At 41.4% G+C, this 15424-nt stretch overlaps 1 protein-coding gene across 1 annotated transcript in view; it reads left to right on the forward strand.

Annotated features, from left to right (window-relative positions):
• CNTNAP2 (contactin associated protein 2) overlaps positions 1-15424 on the forward strand; it is a 1645556-nt gene that overhangs the window by 525231 nt on the left and 1104901 nt on the right. Inside the window, exon 2 of the mRNA XM_053671916.1 lies at positions 12876-12986. Coding sequence (XP_053527891.1) covers positions 12876-12986 — 111 coding nt within the window. The remainder of the gene's footprint in view (positions 1-12875; positions 12987-15424) is intronic.

Here is a 15424-nt window from a genome sequence, read left to right on the forward strand (position 1 = left end):
TTTCCTGGCGGAGAATAGAACGCTCATGCCAGGGGCCTGGCTGTGGGAGGAAGGGCCAGCCGTGCTATGAAAAAGTATTTCTTCCTGAAAGAGGGAAAGTTGTGTGTGCTTAAAGCCAGAGGCACCAGGAAGAAGGTAAACATGTGATAAGCAAAAACAGTGAAATGAAGGTCCATCCGAAGGTGGAGCTGGGCAGACATGGGGGCACAGCTATTCTCCTTTCCTAGTTCACCGGTGACGCATAGAGGTAGCAAGTGAACCAAACCTCAGGGAATGGAGCTCTGCCTGCTGGAGGAATTGTATGCAACAGTAAAGGACCTTGGTGAAAAAAATGAATACAGTTTTGCAATTTTATAAGCAAATACAAAGACAAACACTGATAGTTTTTGTCTTATAGCAGGCCAAGGAAAATCTTAAGTGTCTTAGGCTGGGGATGGGAGGGGACATGGGGTGTGACCTTGGCTTTCTACTTCCTGGTGAAGCAAACTTCATCACTTCAACGAATGAGTGGTAGAAACTGTGACTGGTACCTTTAGTTAAAAAGCATGAAATCAATTGAGTGTAAAGATATAATCTCAGCATACGCTCCTTATATGAGTTAAGCATCTTGTCTTCATAAATGATGAAAGCAAATTAGTCCAAGACCATATTTTATAGTCTTTACTCCCTAAATGGCTTCACACCTCTCTCACCTCCCTCATTAGAAGTCTCTGTCATTTTTGCCTTTTTTCCCTCTATTGCCTTTCACATCCCATTGAAAACCAATTTCTGTTACCATCCAAAATATCTTTTGCATCTTTCTTTTATTATAAGACCATTGCCACTGGCTTGGTCACCTCCATAGCCCTTCTAACTTACCCCGTTATAATGGTCTCCTGGTTCCCAGGACACACCTCTAACAGTGCCTGCTTCCTATCGCCACTGCCAAAGGGCTCTTTCTCCTAAAATACGGATGGGGCAACATCACATCACTGTCCTAATAAGGGAACAATTTCAGTGGTTTCCCGAGGCCTACAGCGTAGAACCCACATGTCTAACATGCTCTTCGCTACCCGTGAAGGATTGGACAAAAGATACCCAGCTTCAAACATCATAGACATCCCGTGCACATTCGTTGAAAGAATAAATGAAAACATACAACACAGGGATGGGTGAATAAGTAAACCGTGCATATCCAGATGGTAGACTATTGAATGGCACTAAAGAAAACATGATCTATCCAGCCATGAAAAGACATGGAGAAACTCGACATGCATATTGTAAGTGAAAGACGCCAGCGTGAAAGGGCTACATATTGTATGTTTCCAACTATACGCCATTCTGGAAAAGGCAAAACCATGGAGATGGTAAAAAGATGAGTGGTTGCCCGAGATGGGGCTGGGGGAGGTGAAGAGGTGTATCCTGGGGGATTTCGAGGGCAGTGAAAACACTCTACAATACTATGATGATTGCTCTATGGCATTATACACTTGTCCAAACCCATAGCCTGAGAAACACCAAGCGTAAAACCTAAGGTAAACCTCAGACTCTGGGTGATGACGAGATTCATCACTGATAAAAAGGAAAACATTCTGGTGAGTGGTGTTGAGAGGGGAGGAGGTTCTGCTCGTGGGAAACCTCTGTACCTCTCTTGCCCATTCATTGTAAACCTACAGCTTCTCTAGGAAAAAGTCTTAAAAGCAAGAGAAAAAAAAGATAAATACCACATTCTATTAAACTTGCACTTCTTCCATAATAAATGTGGTAAAATATCACATTATCTCCTGTCAGGTGCTTCCAGTCTTTGCATGGTACTGAAATCCAGTGCTGTGTATGCCCCTCCCTGCCCGCCCCTCCCCCGGTCTCTCTAACCTCTTCCCTTCTTGTTGACTCCGTATTTCTGTGTTGCTCCTGGCCCACCCACACAGGCCGTGCAGATGCCCATCTGCTCTTGTTCCCGAGTGTTCTCACTCGAGTTTCTCATGCTGGAACCACCACTTCACAGAAGAACTCTTTGGCTTGTTTCCTCTTGTCCATTAAGTTTTTGCTACCAGTCATCTTGCTGATGAGTCTTTCTGGAACCCCTGATTTAAAAGGCACTTATCCACCCACTGAACCCCCAACAGGGACTCTCATCTTCCTTCTTTCTTTTCCCCTCCCCCTATTATAATTATCACCATCTGACACACTGTGTATTTTTTTAATATATTTTATTGACAATACCATTACAGTTGTTCTATTTCCCCCCTTCATTCCCCTCCACCCTGCACACCCCCTCCCCCACCATTCCCCCCTTTAGTTTATGTCCACATGTCTCAAGTTCTTTAGATTCTACATTTCCCATACTATTCTTGCCCTCCCCCTATCTATTTTCTACCTACCGTCTATGCTACTTATTTTCTGTACCTTCTCCCCCCCTTCTCCTCCCACTCCCCTGTTGCTAACCCTCCATGTGATCTTCATTTCTATGGTTCCACTTCTGATCTAGCTGTCCTCTTAGTTTGCTTTTGTTTTAGGTGTGGTTCTTAATAACTGTGAGTTTGCTGTCCTTTCACTGTTCATCTTTTTTATCTTCTTTTTCTTAGGTAAGTCCCTTTAACATTTCATATAATAAGGGCTTGGTGATGATGAACTCCTTGAATTTGATCTTATCTGAGAAGGACTTTATCTGCCCTTCCATTTTAAATTTTATTTTGTATTGTATTTTGTACATGATCACCAGTCATTTTTATCCATAAATTTATACTGCAAAAGAACAAGATTCTATTATAAATACTGTTTTCTATCCCACTTCTTTAACATACTATAAATATTTGTCAATTAATTAAAGATTCTACAGCTTCCCTGTAGCGACTCCACAGTGTTGGACTTTGTACCCGTTGAGAGTCTGATCGTACCTGTAGTGACTGGAGTCAGGAACACTGGGGGGTGTTAATCAATAGAGCACTTTGGTCAATTATTTAAAGGTAAAGAGTAGATTAAGTAGTACAGGAAGTAGACTTGGTTGTCAATAACTACATTGCATCTGTTGTTAGATTTTTGTCCTTGAATTAACTGACTAATTTTTGTCTCAAAAAATGAGACATTACTCTGGCTGGGTGGCCGATTGGTTGGAGCATCATCTCATACACCAGAAAGGTTGCGGGTTCGATCCCCAGTCAGGGAGCCTAAGGAGGCAACTGACCGATGTTTCTCACACCAGTGATTCTCTCTCTCTGTCTCTTCCCCTCTTTCTGTCTCTCTAAAAATCAATAAACATATCCTCAGGTAAGGGTAAAAAAAATTGACATTTACCTGTGGATACACAAACCTCAATCCAAAAGAGCCTCAGCTGTGGGCAGCTTGTCTATAAGAGCCTGAGTCCAAGTTCATTCAGTCTTAGTGCAGTTGACGCTAACACTCTCCATATTATCAGTTTTATTAAAAGGGCGGATGGTTCTGACTTCTTGTTAGACTGCAGAATTCGAGTTAAAAAAAGACAGACCGCTGCCACCATTGTTTTAGTCATTAACACTTCTGGCTGGTTCTTGGACAAATAGTTCATTCTATTTTTCAATGTCATTCTTTGCATAAAGTGATAGGAATTAATTTTTAAAAACATTTTGTGTGATCGGTTTCATTTCTGTGAAATTTGATCATCTTAGAAGAGACAAAAAGTTCTTTTATAAGCCTCGCAAATCTGGTTTTTTTTCCTCCTAGTATGCAATAGTTTAGTAGATAATTTGAAATGGATTCATCTGTTAAACCATCTGTCAGAAATATGCTGCAGCTGTTAAATGTCCAGCAAAATTTGAACTACAAGTCTCGAAGTAATTCGCCCTTGGTACATGCAGACCAGACAATTTCCTGTCTGATTTATAACCGTGGTCCTGCAATGCGACTGGTTTTCTAGCTATATTTTAAATATTTTCTGAGCATAGCTATTGGATCCAGCAAAAGAAAAATGAAAGAAATACGATCTCACTTTTTGAAGTAATAACATTGAATTTATTCATTGTCACACGCTCCTGTACTGATTGCGTTCAATGTTTTTCAAAGTATATGAAGAATACCTACTATGTGCTGTACACTCCACACATTGAGAAGGGGAAGAAGCCCCTTCCTTCTGAAAAAGATCGGCATATGGCAAGGGGATCAACATATAAACAAGTACTTATCACAGTGGATTTCCAATGAAACAGGATGAAAGTGTGCTCTTAGAAATCCTAAAGTCTCCGGTTCTTTTGAAAACAAACAAACAGATGAATAAATAAAAGAGATGTAAAGTGCTGATCCAGAAAAGCCAATAGATTTAACTCAAAAAATTCTTTGCTGGAGCCAACATATATTGAAAGTTTCAGATGTAGGTAATGACGATTTAGACAAAGCCTCTGTGTGTTTCTAAGGCTCCCAGTGACAGGTCATTTTAAGTTAGTGAAGATCAGAGAGATGGCATTTCCTACGCGTGACCCAGTGAGGAAGATTTTTGCATCATGTCTCAGGAATGAAGCCGCCTCTCTCTGTACAAGCAGTTTTTAAAAATGGAAAAAAGCAAAAGTATCCTTTGGATAAAGTGAATACATCTCTGTAGCCAAATTTAAGAAGTGGTCTTCCTTGTTTGCTTTTAAACGGATTTATTACTCATCAGAGTCAGTAATCCATCGATTCAACAAACTTTGTGAAATTCTTGCTGCAGGCCAGGTTCCTAGGCCCCAGGAATAGAGTCTCAGAAAGACGGGCGCATACCCTGTTCCCATGGTCTGTAGTCTGGTCCCTGCCCCCGCCAAAGAAAAAAACAAAACAACTCACCTTCAAATACAGAAATACATAAAAGAGTTGCCTCTCTTTGTGATTTTTTTCCTATGAGAAAAAAGCTTTCTAGAGGTGAAATCAGAAAACATAATTGCTGCACGGAAAAGTAAGAATTAGGCCAGGATTGTGAATTACAGAAAAGATTGAAAACTTATCTTCTCCATTGAAGTTGGTTTGGTCCTTATATTCCATTGTAGGCTTCCCACAGATGACAGTCTACGGTGGTTATTTCCTTTTAACCAAGCCCTAGTTCATTCCAGGACATTAATGCGCATTAATAAGTTTAAATTGGTGACTATTATTTTTTGTTCTACAGCAGAGATACCTATTTCAAAAGAAAGATGAAAGGGAAAGAAAATCCTTAAGATGTACTTTGTAAGCTGTGCTTGCGTGGTTCATTTGGTTGGGGTGTCACCCCACACACTAGAGATGTTGCGGGTTCGATTCCAGGTCAAGGCGCACACCTAGGTTGTGGGTTTGATCAGCGTATGTACAGGGGGCAACCGATCAATGTGTCTCTTGCACATTGATTTCTCTCTTTCTCTCTCTCATCAATAAACACGCCCTCAGGTAAGAATTAAAAAATAAAATAAAAATATGATGTAAGATAAAGTCATCATAAGATCCAGCAATTCCACTTCTTGGGGATACATCAAAGCAAATGAAATCACTATCTCAAAAGGGGAAAAAAAGTAATAATTTTTTTAAAAAGCAAACGATCAAGATTTTGGATTGTGTTTGGTGCTGTAAGCAAAATAAAACCAGGCGAGTGAGTAGCGTGTAATGCCCGGAGGGGGGGAAGGCGGCAGCAGTTTAGTTGCTTGATGCGGATCAACAGGATGTTTGGGGGCGGGGAGGCTGGGACAGGGAGGGCGGCAAGGCCCTTGAGCAGAGGAGTGTGCCTGGTGCCTCTGCAAAAGAGAGGAAGGAGCCTGAAGTTCAGGTTTAGGGCGCAGAGGAGAAACCTGAGGTAGAAGGGCACCGGGGTGAGCTCAGGCGGGTGCAGCACAGGCTTTTGCAGAGTTGGGGTTTCACACTAAACGGGAGAGTCTCAGGCCCTGGAGCCCCACCTTTGAAAGATCCATCTGGCAACTGCAAAGACAATTTTAAGGAGATACAGGCTGAAGCAGAAAGTCAGTGCCTGGTAACTATTTATTACATGAATCAGTGGAATGAATCTGATGTCCTCTGCTGAACGTCTGTGTATTGGACGGAGGCGCAGCCATGGAGTGAGTGGCTGGCTCTGTGCTTTGCTCTGAGAACATCTATTTAAGGCTGGAAAAGCCTTTTCCTTTCTGTCGCTAGAGGTGAGCCTCTGGTTTCAAGGTCTGCACTTCAAGGACAGCCTGTCTCTAGACTCAACTCTGATCAGGTTTGTGTATGTCGCTCTGGGTTTTTTCCAGGGCTCTGGGCAGCTCCTCAGTAATCTCCTCGAGGGGTCAGGTATTGCTCACCCCATGGAAGTGAAGATATGTAAAGTACATGAGTTAGTCAGGGGTGTTTTTGCCTTAAGGAGAAGCCGTTTTCCTAGTGTACTCCTATAACACCGATTTTTTGTGCAGATTTTATTTATATTTAGAGAGACGGGAAGGGAGGAAAAAAGAAACATCAGTGTGTGGTTGCCTCTCATGCGCCCCCTACTGGGGACCTGGCCCGCCATCCAGGCAATGTGCCCTGACTGGGAATCGAACCAGCAGCCCTTTGATTCACGGTCCTGCACTCAATCCACTGAGCCGCATCAGCCAGGGCAACACTGATTTTTTTAAACAATGGGTTTTCTATTGCTATGATTTATAAATCATAGAACAATGATTCCAAGCTGGAATTGGACTTTTGAAGTCACTGAAAACCTGTGGGTAAGCCAGAATTAAAGTAAGTCATCCGTATTCGTGTTGATAGAAATCCAACCTAGATCTTCTGAGCAGGAGAGGCATGTTCTCTCCCCCTCTGTGCTCACATTGGGGGGACCGCAACCTAAGGCAGCCTCTGAAAGTCGCAATTATCCTGAGAAAACCTGTGTGAGACAATGTTTATGCTAATGGATCCCAATAACGTAAACAATTTATAAAAAGTCCTGGAAGAGATGGTCATATTTCCACTTCCTGTAATTTCCATATACTATTGAAGAATTCATCTACTACTTGAATATTCTATAGTATAAATTAGTAAAGAACATGTGGCTTTCAGACATAATGCTATCCACTGTCCCTCTAAGAATGTTGTCAGGGTATGAGATTTCCACAGATGACGTGGAATGAGCTAAGCTGGTTTTTGGTTTTTAATAGAATGCTAGAGTTAGTAAACTTCAGAGGCGAAACATTACTTGCCTATTCAAGTAATGCACATTGAGAAAAGACAAAGCACCATTTTTCTAAGTGTATCAAAACAAAATAATTTTATAACCAGCTGCCCAGATTTATGGGCAACAAAAATAGTGGGCCTGCCGCAGCTCTGTAGAAACAGATTGTGAAGTTATTGTTAGCACTGCATTTTCCTTTCTCCTTCCTTCTTACCTCCCTCCCTCCCTCCCTCCATCCTTCCTTCTCTCGCTTACCTCCTTCCTTTCTTCTTTCTTGGAAAGGAAGTGAAAAAACAAAGGAAATAAAATCTTGGGAATAAAGTTTCTGAAGTATAGACATACCAGACCCTATACAAATCTTCTCCTGGTTGGAGTGTAGAAAGTGATGCTATTTATTAGGTATGAAGACCATACTAAGCTTTATTAACCTCAATGATGACTCGGGAAGCTCCTGAGCCGGGAGTTCAGTCTCCTTTTCATTTAAATCCCGAAACTGTCCGTTAAGCTAGATAAGAATAACATTTTATTTGTCCAAGGGGTTTCCCCACTGTCTTTGAAGCAATGTAACCAAAAGCATGGTCTGTCTAGGAAGTCAGATAAACAGTATCCGGGGAGCATAGTTAGCAGAATTTGGACACAGTATCCATTAGTTAGATACATGGGAAGCTGCATACTCAGACTGGTGAATACAATAGTTCCCAATAGTCAGGCATGTGGCTGGTCTCCCAGAGCCTAAGGAAATTCAGGAACAAGAGGCAAAATGCAGGCACTCCAACCCCGCAGTGAACATCAGAAAAAGAACATCTCTGGGAAGGCCTGAGTTGCTACTAGGGAGCCGGAGAAGGAAAGTAGCCCAACTACTCAGCTGTAATTCAAGACCGTTTTGGCCATAAGGAGCATTGATTGAAACCACAGAGTTCAGAGGGAGGTCTCACCTCTTAAATTTGGCCTGACTATGGAGGAAAATTGCCATAAAACCTGAGGCGGTGTAGCTTCAGCTTCCAAAGTTAGGAATTGAATGCCCAGGACACAAGGAGACCATTAAGTGAGGCAATGCTCTGAGAATATGTCTTTTGTGATAGCTTTTCCCCTGAAGTATGGATGAAGATGTTGCTGGAACTTGTGTCCTGATAGCACTGTTTGCTTCAGGCATTACTTTGCTGTGCTTAATTCTTTTCTTTGTATTAGGCTCATATTTCTAAATGTGTGATATAAAGCATATTTTTAGCGTTATAATTTTAAAAGATACTCTGTTGTGAAAATCGGCATTATTTTATTTAGAGATACATTTGAACGCCATCTCTAATGGCAATTACATGTGTTCTGATGTTTGACCTTGCAAACTCCTGCCATGTCGCTTGTTCGTAGCGACCCTACCTCTTGTGGGTAAAGGGCAACCGCCATTACTGAATTCTTGCAGAATTCTTACAGCCAGCCTGCCTTCCTGAGTGACTGCAATTGTGTGGAAATAAAACTCGAGGCCCATCTGCTCCTTTAGTTTTCATCCAAGATTCCCTAGAAGAAAAATCCACTAGAGGCCAAATATTTGCCATAGCCGAGTAGCTGTAGTTTTGGAAGACATCCGGGATGGGGAAATACAATGCTAAATTATTTCACATGTTTGCGTTCTCTCTCTCTCTTTCTTTCCTTCATAAAAACTGCAACTTTCTGCAGGGGTTTGCCTGACTTCCTAGTATTTCATGTCTGCAGAATATAGAGACACATGTTTCCACACAAGAAGCAAGCCGACTCTTTGGAACATGTAATGTGTAATAACGATTATTGCCGATAGAAATAAAAATGGAGAGTGCATCGTAATTGTCAGTAAGGCAGTATGTCTCTACATGGACTGTTACCACAGCTTCTCTGGGAAATTTTATACCTGTTAGAGCCTCTGTGACTTTGCTTAAGCTCTTTCCTCTTTCTAGAGCATTCTTAATCCTCTACCTATCTGTAGTCCTCTGTAGTCCTCTTCAACTCTTTAGCTTCTATTATTATTTATATGATATCTGATCCCACAAGAGATCATTAATCATTCTTTTTCCTGGATACCTGGAATATTTTCTTATACTGGACCAGAGTTTGGGAAACTTTTTTTCAAAGGAAAGATCAGATAGTAAATATTTTGGTTTTGGAAGCCATGAAGTCTCTTTTGTGACACTTCTGTGTTGTGCGGAAGCAACGATAGACAATATGTGAATGAGTGAGCATGGCTGCCCTCTAATAAAACTTTATTTACAAAAGCAAGCCGGGGGCCAGATTTGACCTGTAGGAGATGGTGGACACGGGTGGCTGGCAATGCTTGATTTTTAGAGGTTGAGGGAAACTTCAGATGATTTTCTCATGTTGCGTGTGGGTCATGTGGAGGAAGGGGGTTGGTTAACTGCTATAGTCAAGGTTACACTTTTTTGATGGAGCAGGACAAACAAGCAACTCACCTAAACAACAGCCCTGCATTTGAATTTCTTTATTCCATTTAGTATTTGGTGATACTCACGCTGAATTACACACTGTTTGGCATTAGCTCTTGTTTTTTCATGTTTAATTACTTTATGTGGGGCCATATATTATCACCTGTTGTGGGGAAGTGAGCTCTTTATAGGGATGTTTAGTTTCCCAAAGCGTTTAGAACAGTACAAGGCATAGAATAAAAATCTCAATAAATGTTTGTAATTAGAATTCTTCCAAGAAAATGTACCAATATGTAACATTTTCATAATTATATTCTTATAAATGACATCTAAATTTAGGAGATTATGAGATTTCCAGTGCTTAAATTCTGATCATAATTTTATAACCACCTTTTACAAAAAACTCAAATAATCTCTTATGTGCTCTTGTATTTCCTGATTTCAATTCTATCCTAATTTTGTTATTCTTGAGTATATGATTTCTTTAAATTAATGACAAATTTAAAATGTCATATAAAGATGATCAATTTCTCACAGAAGTCAATTTTTTGGAGATGTTACATGGATGAACTACCTTCAGTTTTTATAAATGCTCTGTGTACGTTCTAAACTTAAGTTAGCTAATGGACCCGTTAACCGGTTATTATCAACTTCATTTTGATCACCTTCAGTGTTACAATATGTACGCCTTGAATGTTAACTTTTTGGAAAATGCCTCATTCATTGCTGTGACCCTCTGGAGCAGGCTGGGAGTGAGAAAGTTTTCTCCCAGCACTGGGCTGTGGATTTCCAACGGGGCGCCCCTCCTTGTTCCCCTCCTATTTCTTCTTGGATGTCACCTCCTCATCAAAGAGGCTTTTCTCGACCAGGCGGCAAAAAACACCACTTCCCCCACCTCCACGTGGCCCCAAGCTCCCTGACCCTCTTTCCCAGTAATGTCTGTAGTATTTCTCACCGCCTCTTAATAAATTCGTCTTCTACTCTGTAGTGTTTCTTTCCACTAAAACGTCAACTGCCACAAGGACAGGGCTGTTGTCATTTTGTCCATGGCTGAGTTCCCTGTGCCTTGTGTGGCAGGGGTGCTTGGTGGGCATTTGAATGAACGAAAGGGGAATGAATGAATGTGAGCACATTCTGAATATGATGGGAGCTTCAGGCGTACAAGACCCCGGTGGAAGGCAGAACTACGACAGAAGGTTATAAAAAGTGAACCTCAACAGAGTCAGAAGACAGGAAATCACAGTGGTATTTATTTGGGCTTACTGGTAGCCACACTAAATAGTACAGTTTTTAAAACAATGAATGCGAACTCCTTGACTGTAGACACCTGCTTGGTGCTCCGATATTTTTCAAGGAGATTTTGATGTCTATATTTTTATTCTTTTACATTTAACTTTCTGGGGAATATATTCATACACGCACGCCATATTTTCTAGAGGCACTTACAGTATAATGAAGAAAAATAAGAAATGTAACAATGTTTTACAAGGATAGATTTGTTCATTTTCACCTCAAATTTGTACACACTTCAGGGATGAGATCACGAACAGCAACTCGTTTCCTCAGGATCATTAGGGACTTAACTCCACCCAAGTGATTTTTCAAGAAAACTAGATCATTCCTTCTATTGCTGAAGAATTTTTTTTAAAGATTTTATTTATTTATCTTTAGAGGGGAAGGGAAGGAGAGAGGGAGAAAAACATCAATGTATGGTTGCCTCTCATGCGTCCCCTGCTGGGAACTGGCCTGCAACCCAGGCATGTGCCCTGACTTGGAATCGAACTGCGATCCTCTGATTCGTGGGCCCGCGCTCAATCCATTGAGCCACACCAGCCAGGGCTGCTGAAGCAATTTATTTTTTGTTTCTAAATATGTGAGGCAGAAACCCTTCTAGAATATTCAGCGTAATCCTTGGTGACACTGAACAGAGGACGGAACATGTAATAACATTTGTCGGGGACTTCAGACCATCTCTGTACATACCAGGTGTGGTGCCAGGTTGTAACTGAGCAAAGTGTGGCCAGGCCGTGAGGTTAGTTAAGGTTACTTGTTCTTGTTTTCATTCATTCATTCATTCATTCATTCATTCATTCATTCATTCATTCTGAATGTGTGTTTACAGCGTGTATCCAGTGCCTTGTGCTGTTCAGATCGCTGGAGAGTAAACATCAAGCAAACTATCAAAAACCTGATTTCCATAGATCTTCTAGTCAAGTAAACAATTGAACGGGTGGAATCGTAACATGCCAGGTGGCACTCGGTGCTCCGCAGGAAGCAAGACAGCTGCCGTGGTGGCTGCAGAGGGTGACGGTGGCGGCAGGCTCTTTCTGACCGGTGGACTTACTAAGCTTGTCTGCAGGGATGAAAGGCGGCGCTGAGCAGGGCCTGGGAGGAGGGAGGGGGCAGTGATTGTGAAGGAAGGTACGGGGTCCCGGTGGCCAGACAGTCATGGGCAAGGAAGCGGGAACAAGAAACAGCCGGTGCCGACTTTATTCTGAGGGATGGAGAGTGAGAACCAGTGGATATTTGGAGCATAGGAGCCACATGGGTCCCTTAGATTTTTAAGAGTGTCCCCTTGGTTTAAATGTGCAGAAGGACTCTAGGGGCCAAGGGAGGAAGCAGGCAGACTGGGCGGTCTTTAGGAGGGCTGGTGGTCCTGTGATGCAGGTGGTAGCATTTGGGATGCTCCGGGCTGAGAAGACTCAGGCTTGGATGCCATCTCTCAGCCCGTGAGAGCGGACGGAGGAGATCCCCAAGCAAGGGTTGAGGCCTGCGGACTTTACCCTGTAGATGTAAGGAAAATGGAAAGCGCTGTCATAGGAGTTTGAGAACAAGTTGGTAGTGAGGGAGAAGACCAAAAAAAAAACTAAAGCCACTACAGGAGCCAAGTGGGGAATAAAACTGAAGGCTCAGCTGGTGGTGGCCATTCAAATATGGGGACTGCTGGCTTCGGGGTGCATTTCAGGGTGACGATTACTGTGTTTTGTCCTGACACTTGTTTCTTTGTCTCGTAATTTGGGCAGGATCCTTCCTGTTCTTCCCACGTCCAAGCTCAATGTTTCTAACCCTCGGCCCTTGTAATGAGGATTGCCAGTAGATGCCAGATTCCAAAGGCTGTTCAACAACCAGCCTTGACTTTGCCCGTGACCCCGAGCAAGCAGGTCTGAATGGAGGTCCCCGGGAAGGACACACTCTGTCACAATGACCACTCCCTATAAACTGGTCCTGTGATTTATTAGAACGATCTCCGAGTTGCCCACCTTCTGACCCTTCCTTTGCGTAATTGTCATCACTTTTAAGTTTGAGCTGTAGCCAGTGTGATTTTAACAAAAACCCACCCATCGGCATTTAGAAGTTTTACTGAAGTTCTCCGCCTCCTGTCTTCTTTCTTTCAGAAAAATGCGATGAACCCCTGGTGGCCGGACTCCCACATGGAGCTTTCAGCAGCTCTTCCTCCATGTCTGCGAGCTATTCTCCGGGCTACGCCAAGATCAACAAGCGAGGGGGTGAGGAGACTTTTCTTCACTGCGTGGGCAAATGCATTCAATAAGAATTGTTATACTCACAGTTGTGATCTTAAAACATACCTTACTGCACAGCAGCCTCTCTAGCGGGCTCCTTACATCATTCTTCCGGCTTCTGTTGACAGATTCCTAAATACTGTTATAACCCATTTTTTTTTTTGCAGCCACAGTTGGGGAGTAACAATTTGGGCAGAAAGTAAGAAATGATAGATTAAAGAGGAGAAGTTTTTGGAGTCGTATGTGATAATGGATTCAAAATAGCATAGACGTTCTGAGTTAAGGAAATTCTTATTAATCAGAAAATCATTTAGAAAGAAGGTAAAATGTATTGATTTCAAATATATGGACAGTGCCTGCAAAAGAATACTTTGTACCCATTGCTTTTTTCTCTTAATTTATATACAACTTAGTTGCCATGGAAAATGCAGCATAAAGTATTGTGACCCTTTACAATTTCTACCCCAGGACACAGACTTTAACTTTGGTATTAAATCTTTGGGAAAAAATAGTTATGCATTGGCAACTGAAATTTGAGTTTTTGGCTTTAAAGTCCTGGTCTTAATTAGTAAATGCTAATTTCAAAGTAGACTGCAGTCCTCAGAGAGCACAAGTAGGTGATTAAGGACAGAAACTTAAAACTCTTGTTTTAAAGGAACATGGATACAAATGTCAATGAACAGCAGCTTAAAAGGAAAGACAATATATTTCTGGATAAATATGGATCAACCAACAAAGACCATAATTTTTATTCAGTGCAACAGGGAATGCTAAACTCAAATCACAGCCAGTTCAGGAGAAATAAAAGTGAATAAATATAGAAAGGTGGGAAGAAAGAGGGGAAGACAGGGGGTAGAGGACAGGAGGGAGGATGAAAACATAAACAAAGGTGAGAAAGGAGAATAGAAGAAAAGCAAAAATAAGGAGGAAAGGTGATAGAAGAGGGGGAAAAAGAAAAACTAGTATCAGGAAAGAGAGATTTAGCAGAAAGATTCAGAAAGACAAAAGGGGAGGGGAAAATGAGTAAGATAAAGATATAATATTGTGTTTAGGTTTATATAGACAGAGGGTTCACAGAAGCATGAAGGGACCTTCAGTAAAAAAAAAAAATACTGAAAGAGATGTTTACCTTTGTTTAAAAATATATGCAGTTTTGATTTCAAAGAAATACTAATTAGCTGCTCTGTTTATATACTTGATACTCATCAGATTATGGGCATGAGAGAGTTGGTGAGTTACTATAAACTATCAAAAGTTTTGCTCAAACAGGTCAAACTATCAAAACTTTTAATTTGTTCCTCTTTTATAAAAAAAATCACTGAAAACAACCAATAATGCTGAAAATAATGTCGATTCAAAACCGTTACCTGGGGAACTGGCCACATCCCCAAAATAACTGTGATTCAGGCAGCCTCGTTCCAGGAAGTCTAGAGCAGAATCTAAGAGCAAAGAAAGAAACAATACAGTAGTTTTAAGTGTCTAGAGGAAGCAGCCTTTTCTAGAAGGAGTTTCATGGCACTGAGAGACCTACACCAACTGTAACAAGAAGCAACAGCCTTCCAAAATTGTTTAAAGAAAGTTTTGTAGAGAAATATGACTGGTGAATTTCATACGCAGTGAATTTGGGCAAGTTAGGTTATGTCAAGCATATAGCATCTTTGTAAACACAAATAATACAGTCTAAATAATAAGATGAATGAAAAAAAAAGAGAAAGAAAACATGGTCAAGTGACTGGTACTGACCGATGAATCATTTAACTATAAAGCTGTGACTCATCAACATAGGAATTACAGTTGTAGAACAGAATATACATTTTATAGATGCAAAACAGCAAAAATACCTGTGGGAATTAGATGGGTGCTGCCCTCGTCCTAACTTTTCACAGTCAGGGGCCACAAAAGCTGTAACTTTAAGTACAAACCTATGCTGTCCTTGATGGTCTATAATTAATATTTTTATGGAGAAACATCAATAGTTTATTTGTTGTACTCATTCAACTTAAGTTATGCTAAAATATGTTGTGTCTTAAAATAGTAAAAGATGCCACTTTGAATTATTTAGAGCTTCTCATCTATTTTAGAAACCACTCATATGTGTGCAGCGAAATATCCAACATAAGTTTCCAAAATCTTTATTTTAACCTGGGTGCTGGGATTGAAGGAATGCGCTTCTAACGGCTTCCTCTGTGGTTTATAGAACACGTATCTGCATCTACGACTCTATAGGTAGCAGCGTAGACACAACGCGTTTCCAAAGAAAAAGTTGCTTCCAAAGCAAAGACTATAAAACAAATGTGATGGTTTCCCAGCTGCCGGAGCAGCCGTTCCTTTCTCTGGTTATTGATGCGGTGCATTGTCAGGCAGCGGCTGGGAAATCACGAGGTAGTAATTTTGCGGGAGCAAGCCCTGTATGTGCGGTCGTT

Source organism: Artibeus jamaicensis, unplaced genomic scaffold, assembly GCF_021234435.1.
Source record: "Artibeus jamaicensis isolate MK-2021 breed Jamaican fruit bat unplaced genomic scaffold, CSHL_Jam_final contig_718, whole genome shotgun sequence".
NCBI lineage: Eukaryota > Metazoa > Chordata > Mammalia > Chiroptera > Phyllostomidae > Artibeus > Artibeus jamaicensis.